At 45.6% G+C, this 15,937-nt stretch overlaps 1 protein-coding gene across 4 annotated transcripts in view; it reads left to right on the top strand.

The window, feature by feature from the left end:
• Positions 1 to 15,937, top strand: part of WAPL (WAPL cohesin release factor) — a 769,297-nt gene that overhangs the window by 274,285 nt on the left and 479,075 nt on the right. For all 4 annotated transcript variants that reach the window (XM_069240591.1, XM_069240593.1, XM_069240590.1 and 1 more), the window contains exons 9-10: positions 1,552 to 1,776; positions 8,205 to 8,316. In XM_069240591.1, coding sequence (XP_069096692.1) covers positions 1,552 to 1,776; positions 8,205 to 8,316 — 337 coding nt within the window. The remainder of the gene's footprint in view (positions 1 to 1,551; positions 1,777 to 8,204; positions 8,317 to 15,937) is intronic.

Here is a 15,937-nt window from a genome sequence, read left to right as displayed (position 1 = left end):
CCAGGAAATCAGATTCCTGCAACCTGAAGAAAGGACTGCTGACCTACAAGCCTGCAGAGAAGGTTGAAGACGACAACTGCTTTGGTCCCAGCCCTACCATCCTGTCTCCAACTTCGAAAACCTGCTCCAGCGACGCATCCGACAGGGACCAGCGACCTCTGGAGCCTCAGAGGACTGCCCTGGACTACAGGACCAAGAAACTCCAGTGAACAGCGGCCCTGTTCAGAACCAGCTACTTCTTTGCAACAAAGAAGCAACTTCCAAAGACTTAACGTTTGCCGCCGGAAGCGTGAGACTCTACACTCTGCACCCGACGCCCCCGGCTTGACCTGCAGAAAACCAAAACCTCAGGGAGGACTCCCCGGCGACTGCGAGTCCATAAGTAACCAGAGACGACACCCCTGAGCCCCCACAGCGATGCCTGCAGAGAGAATCAAGAGGCTCCCCCTGACCGTGACTGCCTGTAACAAGAGACCCGATGCCTGGAACCAAAACTGCACCCGCAGCCCCCAGAACCTGAAGGAACCGAACTTCGACGCAGGAGTGACCCCCTGCCTTGCCCAGGTGGTGGCTGTCCCGAGAAGCCCCCCACCCCCCCTAATGCCTGCCTGCACCGCTAGAGTGACCCCCGGATCCCTCCATTGAAACCTATACAAAACCAGACTCCTGCTTTGCACACTGCACCCGGCCGCCCCTGTGCCGCTGACGGTGTGTTTTGTGTGCCTACTTGTCCCCCCCCCCCCCCCCGCCCTCTAGTGCTCTTCAAAACCCCCCTGGTCTGCCCCCGAGGATGCAGGTACTTACCTGCTGACAAACAGGAACCGGAGCACCCCTGTTCTCCATAGGCACCTATGTGTTTTGGGCACCTCTTTGACCTCTGCACCTGACTATCCCTGAGCTGCTTGAACCTCCAACTGTGGGCTGCCTATGCCCCAGGACTGAGACTTGTAAGTGTTTTACTTACCTCCCCCAGGAACTGTTGATTTTTGTATTGTGTCCACTTTGAAAATAGCGTATTGCCATTTTTACAAAGACTGTACATGATATTGTTTTCATTCAAAGTTACTAAAGTATCTAGGTGAAGTACCTTACATTTAAAGTGTTTACTGTAAATCTGGAACCTGTGGTTCTTAAAATTAACTAAAAATATATATTTTTCAATATAAAAACCTATTGGCCTTGAGTAAGTCTTTGAGTGTGTTCCTCATTTATTGCCTGTGTGTGTACAACAAATGCTTAACACTACCCTCTGATAAGCCTACTGCTCGACTGATAATTCAGAATGAAAATCACTGCTTTTACTTACCTAAAACGTATGCCCAGTCCACCCTCTATTATTGCAAAAACAAGTAACATGCCTTTTTTCTAGAAGAGTTTGCTAGATGTTGTCAAATCTGGGCCCAAGAATCTTTACAAAAAACAACAGTGAAATTATTCTTGACATCTTCTCCCACTTGCTACACATTATCTAAATGTCATTGATTTAGGTTTGAAGCTACGTTTACATAGTTTCTGAACTGAAAATCATATGTCCTTTCTTTTCTTTTCTAGAATCTTGCTCTTTGTACAGCATCGCTAATGTATATCTTGAGCAGAGATCGCTTGAATATGGATCTAGACAGAGCTAGCCTTGATTTAATGATCAAGCTTTTGGAGATGGATATTGATCCAGATGCCATGCAGTTAAATGAAAAGGATATGAACAAAATTAAAGAAAAAATCAGAAAACTATGTGAAACTGTTCATAACAAACATCTTGATCTAGAAAATATTACGGTAAGTTTAGAGTCTCTGGAAAGATGATGGTTGTATTTGTTTTGTTTTTGGCATCCTGATGGTCATTTTCTAAGAGTAAATTAATCCAGTGTGACTTTTTAAGCCCTACCCCCTATCCCCCAACCCATTCAAATTTGCTGTTACGTTAGAGCTCCTACCCAGGTTGCTTTTTGGAAATGTTATATGCTACAGTTTAGGGTAGTCTACAGCAAGGTATATGCCTAAAATGTATGTTCGATAGCGTCTGGCTGTAGATACACTTGCTTCACATAAGTTCACCATCTAGTGTCTGGTCTGGAGTGTTGCAAGTTGTTTTTGTTCGAAGAATGTTTGAGTCACAAGATCGAATGACTCCTCTTGGTAATACTGTGCATGAGCATAGTCCCTTAGATTTTCTCTACGCTGTATGGTTAGGACATGTGTTCCTCCCGCTCCAGTATTCCTCCGCTTGGTCTATTCCAAATTATTTTTTTCCGTCTTTCTTTCCGCGACGGTATTGTATTTCGATTGCATTTTTACTATCTAACGTAGTCAACCCAAATTTCTATGTCAGGAGTCAGCTTACTGCCCAAATCTGGCCTACTCCTCCACGTTGTGTCAGGATATGCAATGCTGACGGAACGGACTCCATTTCGGTTTTGCCCTTTCGGTGTGTAATGTGTGCTTGTCCCCGGACCATGAGGAAGAAACCTGTGACTCTTGTTTCTTTTCGATCCAAGAAGACCTCTGGAACCGAAGAGCGCGTCAAATGGAGATGGCATCAAAGACACCAGACAACACTCCACATTTTTGGAGAAGAGCACGCACAGCAGGAGATCAAACATGAAGAGACCTTCTCCCTAGTAGTTTCAGAGTCGGACGCTCAATCTGACATCGAAAGTCAGCCCTGACCTCCCATTCAGAGACTAAAGAATCCCCACAAACAGGTTGTCGGTCCACCACTGCCTGCGGGCCAAGGTCAGATCTGAAAGTTACCTTCGGATGCCCCGCCTTCTAGCTCGGCACCCAAAATAGCTAATACTAAGTCATCTTCGGCATCCACCCCTGGATTGGCAGAATCTCATACAGCCTTGGGATCGAGTCGACCCTTAGATCCAAGCGTTTTGGCTCTGAGCAAGAAGCCTTCCACATCCGCTTCAAAAGCCGACAGCTTTGAGTCAAAACAAGATGTCCACTTCGAAAACTTAGGAACTGAAGATTCTGTCTTCAAGAGACTCCAGTCATACCTCGGAAGCAGCTTCACCAGTGGAGCCAATCCTCGAAAAAATGGACGATCTAAAAGGTAACAGGAAAGAGGAAACTTACTTTACAGGAGACCTTTGACACTGCTCTGCCTAAAAAGGTCTCCAAAGACAAGGACACAGCTCCAGTTCGACCTCGGCCTTCTACACCACACTCTCCTGTGCTTTCTCTTACTCCTCTGCCACCTTCCCAATCTCCTCCACCTATTATTGAGCCACAGTTTTCTCCACAAGGTTCGCCACCACCTCTTTGAGATAACTTGGGCAAGATTCCACAAGATATTGACCCATGGGATTCATATGATCCAGATCCCATATTATGAAATGGCCCTGATTTATACCCTGCACGCCCGTCACCTCCTGAAGATGCAACTTCATGTCAGCAGGTCAACGCACAGGCAACTGCATATTGCAACGTAAAAATGTACATTTACCCTATTGAAGAGTATTTTCTCTTCAATACACTGACTACCACCTACCAGGTATGCCACAACCAGACGAGTTTCTGGCCACATGGAGTGAGTGCCTTTGCCACTCTGTGGCCATGAACAAACCCTGTACTGGGTGGAGGTACTTCTCACCTCCCCCTGCAGGAACTGTAACATCTGGCGGTGAGCCTCAAAGCCTCATGCCTTTTGTTACAGCACCCCAGGGCATCATTGCTCGTGGAGATGCCACTGCCCCCACTTTTGGCAGCAAGGCAGGAGAGGATAATGAGAAAAACAAGGAGTCGTCACCCACCAGTCAGGACAGCCCCTAGGGTGTCCTGAGCTGAGGTGACCCCTGCCTTTAGAAATCCTCCATTTTGAGTTTGGAGGATTCCCCAATAGGATTAGGGATGTGTGCCCCCTCCCATCAGGGTGGAGGCATAAAGAGGGTGTAGCCACTGGCCTCCCAGACCTAAACACACCACTAAATTTAGTATTTAGGGGTGACCCAGAACCCAGGAAATCAGATTCCTGCAACCTACACAATGGACTGCTGACCTGAAAACACTGCAGAGATGACCGAGACAACAACTGATTTGGCCCCAGCCCTACTGGCCTATCTCCAGACTCAACCTGCACAGCAATGCATCCGACAGGGACCTCTGAGGACTCGACTAGGACTGCCCTGAAACTGAAGGACAAAGAAACTCCAGAGAAAAGCGGCACTGTTCACCAACTGCAACATTTTTACAACTTTGAAACAACTCTCCCTTCCCGCCGGAAGCATGAGACTTCTCACTCTGCACCCGACGCCCTCGGCTCGAGCTCCAGAGAACTAACACTGCAGAGAGGACTCCTAGGCGACTGCAACTCCGTAAGTAACCAGAGGCGACCCCCGCACCCCTACAGCAACGCCTGCAGAGAGGATCCAGAGGCTCCCCCTGTCTGTGACTGCCTGGTAACAAAGCAAAAGGATCACCTTCCGACTCCTCACCCACGCACACAAAGCCCTCCACAACAAGGGACCCGAACTCCTCAACCGCCGCCTCAGCTTCTACACTCCCACCCGTCCTCTTCGCTCCGCCAACCTCGCTCTCGCCGCCGTCCCTCGCATCCGCCGCACCATGGCGGGTGGGAGGTCCTTCTCCTACCTGGCGGCCAAGACATGGAACTCCCTCCCCACCATCCTCAGGACCACCCAGGACCACTCCGCTTTCCGGAGACTACTCAAGACCTGGCTCTTCGAGCAGCAGTAACCCCTTCCCCCTAGCGCCTTGAGACCCGCACGGGTGAGTAGCGCGCTTTATAAATATTTATGATTTGATTTGATTTGATTTGTCAAATGCACATATTTGCAGATACTTACAAATGCATTTACAAAGGAGTTTTTGACACGGAGAGCCGGAGTGAAAAATCAATGACCAAAGGTCTGTTTATTTTTGCTGCAGCAAAGAGGACAGGTTTACCACTGGCATCCCAGGCCCGAAGTAAAGTGTGCTAGCATAAAGCGTTTAACAGTGATATTTATACTCATACATCAAAGGATACATAAAATGTGTAAATAATGATATACGTCATACAGATATTTTAAGGGGTTAATCAGTTTCCACACACTGGTTCCATTCCCAGCTTTGTCCTTGCCTCCCTTCTGCAGCTGCCTGACTCCCCACATTCTTGAGACCCTTCAAAGGATTACGTGGTTCAAAGGTATAGATATCAGCCTTTCCCTCCCCAAAATACCACAGCCGAGGTCAGTTAGTTATTTGAACACACAATTATAATGAGTACAGTGCCCCAGTTAGGGAAAGAAACCAGCTGCAAACCTATGGCGTGGAACCAGGCTTATTTTACCTAAACAAATATACATAAGATAACATATGTGATAGACAGTGCGTTCAGAGACAACAAAAGCTCAAACTTACACGTGTAAAAGAAACGAAGCAATTCAAAATGGATTCTAACAGATTCACAAATCACTAATGCCTCGACAGGCCATTCAATAGGGGCATTTTGCCCTCTTGGACCTACAGGACCTCTTGGTCTGAGCTGGTTCACAGATCACCTACAAAGGGAGATACTGATATGGTATCTATCTACAAGGTGAAGTAACTGCAAATATAAGTATCCATCAGCAGAACAAGTTACTTAGCTTCAGTAATTCTCTTTTTGGTGGATGCTCTAGCTGTAGATTCATGACCGACCCTCCTGCCTCCACAGACTGTGAACTCAACTTTTTCCAACTAAAAACGATCTGCATACTGGTCATGCCAATCTGCTAATAGCCTCTGGGTCGGAGGGGGTACACTGCCTAAGAACGCACCTGATGTCAGCATGCATGGGTGATGCTTATATGTGGCTCCCCTTGTCACGTCTGGAGTGGAATGACTTAGCAGAGCTGCACAATGCCACCTACTGCCATGCAAGAGTAGTGCTTTGAATTTAGATCAAGTCTGAAATCCAGAAAACATTTACAAGGTAAGCAATCTGTTCTTTAGGTGGAGTATCTGCTAGAACAGTAGTTAGGAAGGTAAGTGATTTGTACTTTACTACTTTGCTTCCAAACTCTTCTTTCTACCTTGGTGAAATTGATGTCAGTCAAAGCCTGGATTTCTGAGTAGCATGTTTGGCTTTTTCTTAACTGATGTTGGACTGCAATGGAGGATGGTGTAGAAACAGATTGATAATTAGACCAGTTGATCTCCTGGCTCTGTCGAAAGTACATTATCTAAATACTGTTGTGAAAATAATCAAGACATTGAAAGTATTCTTTGTACAAACAAGACCTTGTGCTATTGAGCCTTTTTTAGCTCAAAGATCATCTTTGACTCAGTGCTCATAAATTTGGAATTCTTACTTGAGCAGTCAGAGCCACGCTAGCATTCTCAAAAAGTCAAACACTAGTTTTGTATCCACCCTTTGGACAATATCTCTAAGTACTCCCTTGAAAAGCACATTTTCAGTGATATCTAAGAATGTATCGTCAAAGCTAATTACATCGAAATCTTTACAGTTATCCACAAAAATGTATCCAGCTTTTTATCTTGTCCATACCTTAATTTAGCAAATACCTTGCACTATAAGGATCTGATATCGCAGTTCTAGTTTGTAACTGGATAAGCTTTGACTTCAAAGTACTAGGTGGAACCTGATCCAGGGGATTTTTAAAGTCTGAAAGGTCACTTGGTGGCTAGGCCACCAACTGTTTGGTGGGATGTTAAATTTACATAGGCCTGCACATAATCTCATTTTAGTGATTTTTGTTCACCCAAGTATCTAATCTAGCTAATCTTGTACTTATGTTGATGCACTTTTCCTTATGGTCCCAAAACCAGTTACCATCAGAATTAAATAAAACATAAACTTCATCCATATTCTTAACATCTGTTTCTTCAAAAGTGGAATCAGTTTTTAACTTTCTCAAGGCGCTCTTCAGGAGGTTTCTTCAAGCAGGGAGAAATTATAATATTTACTTTTTGTTGGAACCTGATGAAGTGGAAGGTTTTGTGTCTCAGATGCTATTGCTGATATTATAAGTGCTATCTTCTGGCTGGCTTTTGCTACTTAATTTGCTGTATTCTCTGCTTGGCTCATCTTTAACAATTGCTTGTTGATATACTCTAATAATAATTGCTCAAAAAAGTTGTGGAAACCTGATTACTGGCATGCCTGGACAAGGAGACCATGCCATGACCTTAACTCTGAGGATACATAAACGACATAATGCACACAAGGGATGATCACCAGCCACTTCTGAGACTTCTTGGAGCAGGTTTGAGAACTAGCCTTTAATGCTCAGCATTGGTGTTGCCAAACACAAGGGGATTTCTATTGAACAGGAAAAAGAAGGCATGGGTTAGAGTGGTAAAGAACAGAAAATATGCTATGGGTGGAATGCTTGAATTTATAGCATTCACTGGCAATTACTGTGGGCTGCATCCCATTCCATTGTTATTTTGCAAACCATGCCAGCTCAGCTTGGACCCAACCATAAGGAAATTAGTCTTCACCCGGCTACAATGTATACTTGTATAGCGTACATGGGTGTCAGAAGTTGAAGAAGACATCGGTTAGTTCTTACTTCTCACCAAGCATTAGTTGGTGAATATTCAAAGGGAAGTGGGTACTCATGCAGTCCTCATCCAGTCCTTTTAAGTCCTGATTCAACTATCTGCTCTCGAAAGAGGTGTAACAATAATTACTCCTTATAACCGTACTAAAAGTATGATTTTGTGAAGTATTCAAGCATAGCAAAATATATTGACTTGCGGCATTCAGAAAATGTTCTAGTATCAAAGTTTAATAGGGGACCTGCTCTTACAACTCTTCGACAGCTTCTATGCATTCCTGCTGAGAGTATGTATGCTTGTTTCAATAAAATGTTAGCTGCTTGAGTTGACAAATCCTGAACAGAAAAGCCAAGTACACTACAGAAGCATTCAGCTATTGAAAAGTTATCCAAGCCAACATCATAATTGAATTCCAAAATATTGTTTTGATTTTGTGAATGTTAAATTGTTCATCAAAAGAATCACAACTACTTTCTTCTGTAAGCTGGAATTAACAGCACTTCACAACTTGACCATTTCCTCTTTTCAGCATTTGATTGTCTAAATTTAGCATTTTTTAATTTCTTAAGATTCTCTGAGTAAAAAGTTGGAGTTGTAAAGCTCAGTGGTGATAAGGAACAGTATGCTTCAGATTTGTTTGCAAATAAAACGAATCATGCCATAATGTGTATATGTATGTTTTTCCCCCACAGACGGGACATTTGGCGATGGAGACATTACTTTCATTAACCTCCAAACGAGCAGGTGACTGGTTTAAAGAAGAACTGAGGCTTTTAGGTGGCCTTGATCATATTGTAGATAAAGGTAAGTTCCATTTACTTCAAGATTTGTATCACTGAATTATATTCTACAGTTATGCCATCATGAACACAGGCTTACAATTACACCTTTTACTTTTCAGCTACATTATGTTCTGATTCTTTAACAGATAACCCAGCCACAAATTACTTAATTAATATAACAAAGAAAGTGGGCTTTTTTTTTTTTTTTTTTTTTTTAAGATCTTGAAAATGATCAATTGATTTGACATCATTCAGGGATCTTGAGACTGCATTTATATCAGAAATAAGCCTTTGTTAGATGCTTCTATGATCCAGTTCCTCACTTTATAAATTGTTCCAAGAGCCATGCTGGATATGGAAACACTTGCAATAGCTTCTTGATGCTAATGAGTAGTGTCATTGGCCTCCAAAGGGCATTTTCCTGCCTACTGACATGGCAGGCGCATAATGGCACCACCCCTGTACACATGTGTCAGTTCCTTTGTATCATTCCTGAAGTCGCACATTTGGTGCTTTGCTCTGAATTCTTTCAGTTTTTACCAATGTGGTAAATTATTTAACTAACTTTGGCAGTGTACAGGTGTGTTGCCACCTATGAAGCTGACAAATTTCAAGCAGTGCCAGGCCTGCCTGAAGCTGATATCGGTTACTGACCCTCACAATGTCTGTTGGTTGTGCCTCAGGACCAGGCATGACTCAATGTTATTTCATTAATCTGAATGCCAATTGAGAAAGAAAGGGCCACATCTTAACACATAACAGGTAGTGCAGTTTTTGTCCATTTTGTTAGTTCTACCCAGAGAGGTCTAAGGCAAGGTCAACAGACGAGTCCAAGGACCAGTCAAGGAAGAAAAACAAGCAGCACCCTGGTAGCTTATCTTTGTCCAAATGCTGAGGAATACAGGGCAAGAAGACATATTTGGTACTCCTGTCACATGATCCAGACTCTGGTGTCTGACTCTTACCCTGTGTGAATTTGGAGTAGGGACATCCACAGTTCACTTGGCCCTCATCTGCTGTACAGCAGACTGCAGCCTTCAGATATGCCTTGCTGCGTATTTTCAGGTTTATTGTGGCTCCTGCTCATGCCTCTTCCAGCCCCATGAACCTTTTTTGGCATGAGGGTCCCACCCTTCTCCTGAACTAAGTGATCCCCAGATGGTCATCCCTTTCTACCGTCGGTGCCAGGCTGCACCTCACTCTTCTGCTGTAGATCCTGACACCTTGGGTTCTATCAGCAACAGCTACAATCAAGATTGTACCAGCTGCAGGTCAGTCACAGACTCAGTCTTCTGATCTCCAGCCACCTTCAGCCAGGGGCTGTCCTCTGTTTAAATAAACAATTACTAAGGCAAACGCTTAAGGTGTCCTTTTCTCTGGTCGTTCGCTTAGCTGTGGATACCATAGAATAAACACACCTCACAGAAGAGATTAAGGCTAATCTCACAAAGCTTGTAACCTGGGCCTCCTACGTTGAGTGCTTGTTGACTTTCAGCGACTCTAGACTCTGGCAAGGCTTTGTAGTAAAGGCTTCTACCAGTAAATGTAATATGAATTATTTCTGTCCACTTCCCTTGAAAGAGTCAAAGTATCATAGCTATGGTTGTAAAAAAGTATTTTGTTTTGCTAGCTTGGCATTACACTTCTTGAACTTAATTTGCCTTCTGAGCGTTCCACACACACCCTTTGAGACACAGCATGCAAAGTATTTTTGGCCCTGTTTGAGTGCATAAAGGTCAGGATGCTACAAAGTACATTTTATGTTCTGCACTGGACGTTCTAATGCCTGATCTGTATGTACCAGTAGATCAACAATAGATAGATTGGATGGTGGCTCTGTTCCACTGGAGATTCAGGGACATCCATGCCTCCACAATGAACATGCATGTTTGATAGATCTCAGCTTGGTGAGAAGGCTGGTGCAGCTTGAGAAATTTGAAGGTAGCCGAGTTAGGCCCTCTCACTGTGGTTATTTCTACCTTCCCGCTAGTTTCATCAACCATACAGGAATTTGAGGATTCTCAAGGGGACTGTCATGTTGTCCGCAATGGCCCAAAGAGCAACTCCAAACAGACTTTGTGGTGGCAGAGTTATGGGTGGTGCCAAGTTTCTAGGAAGTTGGCTCTGTATATACTATCTCAAAGTGAGCGATAATGTGCACATAATCCAAGAGTTCCCCTTAGAGGTTGATAGTGGCAAAATTAGATAATACTAATGTTCATTTTTGTGTTAGTGTGGTTGAGCAGTAGGCTTATCATAGGGTAGTGTTAAGCGTTTGTTGAATACACAAACACAGGCAATAAATGATCACACACTCAGACTTAACTCCAGGCCATTAGATTTTTATATATAGAAAAATATTATTTTCTTTATTTTAGAACCACAAGATTCGGAATTCAAGTAAGTACATAAATTGTAAGGCACTTGGCATAGGTAAATATGGAACTTTGAATTAAAACAGTAATGTACACAGTTTTGGCAAAAATGGCAAATAGCTATTTTAAAAGTGGACACTGTGCAAAAATCAAAATTCCTGTGGGAGGTAAGTATTTGTTAGTTTTTCAGGTAAGTAAAGCACTTACAAGTTCAGTCTCTGGGACATAGGCAGGCCACCGGTGGGGGGGTTCAAGTTAACCCCAAACACCCAGTGCCCGCAACACAGGGCCGGTCAGGTGCAGAGGTCAAAGTAGGGCCCAAATAGCATAGGCGCCTATGGAGAATAGGGGTGCTCTGGTTCCATTCTGGGTGCAGTGTGTGAAGTCAGTGCCGGGATTCAGGTAGGAGTCAATGGAGAGACAGGGGGGCGGGGGGTTTACTCTAGCGATGCAGGCAGGGCACGGGGGGCTTCCCAGTCAGCCACAAACTGGGCAAGGATGAGGGCCGCCTGCTGGTCACTCCTGCACCAGTGGTTGGTTTCACTCAGGCCAGGGTGCTGCGGGTGCAGTGCTTTTCCCAGGCGTCGGGTTCTTTGTTACCGGGCAGTCACGGTCACGGGGGCCTGGATTCTCTCTGCAGGCATCACTGTGGGGGTGCAGGGAGGTCGTCTTAGGGTGTCCACGTTGTGGGAGCCGCCTGGGGGTCCTCTGTGCAGTGTTGGTTCTTCTAGACACGAGCCGGGGGTGTCGGGTGCAGAGTGTGGGGGACTCACACTTCCAGAGTAAGGCTGGAGTCCCTTTAAAGATGGTTGTTTCTTGGACAGAGCCGCTGTCCACTGGAGTTTCTTGGTCCTTTGGTAGCAGGGCATTCCTCTGAGTCCTCAGAGGTTGCTGGTCCCGCTGGATGCGTCACTGTGCAGGTTCTTTGAGTCTGGAAACAGGCTGGTAGGGCTGGGGCCAAGTCATTTGTCGTCTCTGCAATGCTTTCAGGTCAGCAGTCATTCTTGTTTCAAGTCGTCAGGAATCTGGTTTCCTTGGTTCAGGGTCGCCCCTAAATACTCAGTTTAGGGGTGTCTTTAGGTCTGGGGCAGAAGCCAATGGCTACTGTCCTGGAGGGTGGCTGCACCCTCTCTGTGCCTCCTTCCTGTGGGGAGGGGGGCACATCCCTAATCCTATTGGGGGGAATCCTCCAAAACAAGATGGATGATGTCCTAAGGCAGGGGCTTAGGGGCTGTCCTGACTGGAGGGTTACTCCTTGTTTTTCTCATTGACTTCTCCGGACTTGCCACCAAAAGTGGGGGCTTTGTTCGGGGACGGGTATCTCCACTAGCTGGAGTGCCCTGGGGCTCTAACACCAGGCTTGAGCCTTTGAGGCTTACCACCAGGTGTTACAGTTCCTGGAGGGGGAGGGGTGAAGCACCTCCACCCAGCACAGGCTTTGTTCCTGGCCACAGAGTGACAAAGGCACTCACCCCATGTGGCCAGAAACCCATCTGTTCGATGGCATATGTTGCTGCAGATACATGTTTGGCACAGTCCGCTGCCTGGTGTTGGGCTCGGAGTATTACAAGTTGTTTTTCTTCGAAGAAGTCTTTTTTGGTCACGGGACCGAAGGACTCCTCCCTCTTCGGCTCCATTGCGCATGGGCGTCGACTCCATCTTAGATTGTTTTTTTCCGCTGTCGGGTTCGGACGTATTCCTTTTCGCTCCGTGTTTCGGTTCGGAAAGTTAGTCAGAATCTCGGAAGAAAGCGTCGGTATTGTTCCGTTCGGTATCGGGATAGTTAGGTACATCGACACCGATCATCGGAAGACTTTGGGGTAGCTTCGATTCCCCCATCGGGGCCTGGTCGGCCCGACCGCGTGCGACATCGAAGCCGATGGAACGGACCCCGTTCCGTTTCTGCCCAAAATGTCACAGTAAGTATCCTTATACAGATCAGCACTTGGTCTGTAACTTGTGCTTGTCCCCCGAGCACAAGGAGGATACCTGTGAGGCCTGTCGAGCCTTCCGGTCCAGAAAAACACTCCGGGACCGAAGAGCCAGGCGTCTACAAATGGCGTCCACGCCGACAAAACAACGTTTCGACGACGAAGAGGAAACATTCTCGGTTCCGGACTCAGAATCCGGAGACTCCGACGTCGAACAACAGCAACAAACTGGGAGTAAGACGTCAAAGTAAAACCATCGAGAAAACGAAAGCCCAGGGGACGCCACTGCCAACAGGCCATGGCTCGACCCATAAAACAGGCGACCCGTCGAAGGCGCCGAAAAAGGGCACGCCCATAGCGAAGACACCCGACTCCGGTCGAGGGACCGCCATGGAGCAACCTCGGAGCCGAGATAGCGGCTCCGAGAGACAAAAACAAGATACCGGCACCGAAAAACATCGGCACCGAGACTCCATGCCGAAAGGAACAAAAATTCTGTTGGTGCCGAAGCCGAAAAAAGATTCTCTCTCGGCGCCGAAAATTTCCACACCTTCATCCTACACAGAGGAACAAGGAATAAGTGGCCAGATGCACAGATTTGGACAAGAGCTCCAAAGTGTAGAATCAGACTACACACAAAAGAGACTGTACATCCAGCAAGACACAGGGAAGATATCAACCCTTCCCCCAATAATGAGGAAAAGAAGGATCGGTCTCCTCAAGGATGACGCACAACCACAAGCCAAAGTGGTTAAAAAAGTCACGCCTCCGCCCTCTCCACCACAACAGGCATCGCTGGCACAAACACAGCCACAAATGCACTCACCAGCGCAAACTACCATAAGTCAAGATAATCAGGATCAAGACGCTTGGGACCTATACGACACCCCAGTGCCGGACAATGATCCAGATTCATACCCCACAAAGCCGTCACCGCCAGAGGACAGTACCTCATTCTCGCAACTGGTGGCTAGGGCTGCAGAATTCCACAATGTCCAACTGCATTCCGATCCTATAGAGGATGATTTTTTATTTAACACCCTCTCGGCTACACATAGCCAATATCAATGTCTCCCAATGCTACCAGGGATGTTACGGCACGCAAAACAAATTTTTGAAGAGCCCGTAAAATCAAGAGCCATCACCCCAAGGGTGGATAAAAAATACAAACCACCACCCACAGACCCAGTGTTTATTACTTTGCAGTTACCACCTGACTCCGTAGTAGTAGGGGCAGCTCGCAAAAGAGCAAATTCCCATACATCTGGCGACGCCCCACCTCCGGACAAAGAAAGCAGAAAATTTGATGCGGCAGGAAAAAGAGTAGCATCACAGGCAGCCAACCAGTGGCGCATCGCAAATTCTCAAGCGCTACTGGCCAGATATGACCGCGCACACTGGGATGAGATGCAACTTCTCGTAGACCATCTTCCCCAAGAATACCAAAAAAGGGCGCAGCAAATAGTTGAAGAGGGACAAACGATCTCAAACAATCAAATCCGCTCTTCACTGGACGCAGCCGATACTGCAGCGAGAACAGTCAACACTGCTGTCACCATAAGGAGACACGCTTGGCTCCGCACTTCAGGCTTCAAACCTGAAATCCAGCAGGCTGTCCTTAATATGCCCTTCAACGAAAAACAACTTTTTGGCCCTGAAGTGGACACAGCCATTGAAAAACTTAAAAAGGACACAGACACGGCCAAAGCCATGGGCACACTCTACTCCCCGCAGAGCAGAGGCTCTTTTAGAAAAACTCCATTTAGAGGGGGGTTTCGTGGCCAACCCACAGACACCACCAGCCAACAAACAAGAACCACACCATATCAGGGTTCATTCCAAAGGGGAGGTTTCAGGGGATATAGAGGGGGTCAATTCCCAAGGAGTAGGGGAAGATTCCAGACTCCAAAAACACCTCCACCTAAACAGTGACTTTCAAGTCACGCAACCCCTTCACTCAACACCAGTAGGGGGAAGACTAAGCCAATTCTACCAATCTTGGCAACAGATTACAACAGACAATTGGGTATTAGCAATAATCCAACATGGCTATTGCATAGAATTCCACAAATTCCCACCAAACATCCCTCCCAAAACACGCAAAATGTCACCACAACATTTAGAACTTTTAGGACTAGAAGTTCAAGCACTACTGCAAAAGGATGCAATAGAGTTAGTACCAGTACAACAAAAAAACACAGGAGTTTACTCCCTGTACTTTCTAATTCCAAAAAAAGACAAAACATTAAGACCAATATTAGATCTCAGGACACTAAATACCTACATCATATCGGACCATTTTCACATGGTCACACTACAAGACATCATTCCACTGCTCAAACAGCAAGATTACATGACCACATTAGACCTAAAGGATGCGTACTTTCATATACCAATACACCCTTCTCACAGAAAGTACCTAAGGTTCGTATTCAAAGGAATACATTACCAATTCAAAGTGTTGCCATTCGGAATAACAACTGCACCAAGAGTGTTCACAAAATGTCTAGCAGTAGTAGCAGCACACATCAGGAGACAACAGATACATGTGTTCCCTTACCTAGACGATTGGCTAATCAAGACCAACACAGTAAAAAAATGCGCAAACAACACCACATATGTCATACAAACCCTTCACAAACTGGGGTTTTCCATCAACTATACAAAATCACACCTAGAACCGTGTCAGACACAACAATATCTAGGAGCAACCAACAACACATCAAAGGGAATTGCCACTCCAAGTCCACAAAGAGTGCAGGCATTCCACAAGGTAATAAGTGCTATGTTTCCAAACCAAAAGATACAAGCAAAATTTGTGCTAAAACTTCTAGGCATGATGTCATCATGCATAGCCATTGTCCCAAACGCAAGACTACACATGCGACCCTTACAACAGTGCCTAGCATCACAATGGTCACAGGCACAGGGTCAACTTCAAGATCTGGTGTTGGTAGACCGCCAAACATACCTCTCGCTTCTATGGTGGAACAGCAAAAATTTAAACAAAGGGCGGACATTTCAGGAACCAGTGCCTCAATACGTTATAACAACAGATGCTTCCATGACAGGGTGGGGAGCACACCTCAATCACCACAGCATTCAAGGACAATGGGATATACACCAAACAAAATTTCATATCAATTACCTAGAACTGTTAGCAGTATTTCTAGCGTTAAAAGCCTTTCAACCCATAATAACACACAAATACATTCTTGTCAAAACAGACAACATGACAAAAATGTATTATTTAAACAAACAAGGAGGAACACACTCAACACAATTGTGCCTCCTAACACAAAAAATATGGCAGTGGGCGATTCACAACAACATTCGC

This window comes from Pleurodeles waltl, chromosome 6, assembly GCF_031143425.1.
Source record: "Pleurodeles waltl isolate 20211129_DDA chromosome 6, aPleWal1.hap1.20221129, whole genome shotgun sequence".
In the NCBI taxonomy this organism is placed as follows: Eukaryota; Metazoa; Chordata; class Amphibia; order Caudata; family Salamandridae; genus Pleurodeles; species Pleurodeles waltl.
The sequence above is the reverse complement of the archived record's forward strand: the minus strand, read 5'-3'. Positions and strand labels throughout refer to the sequence as shown.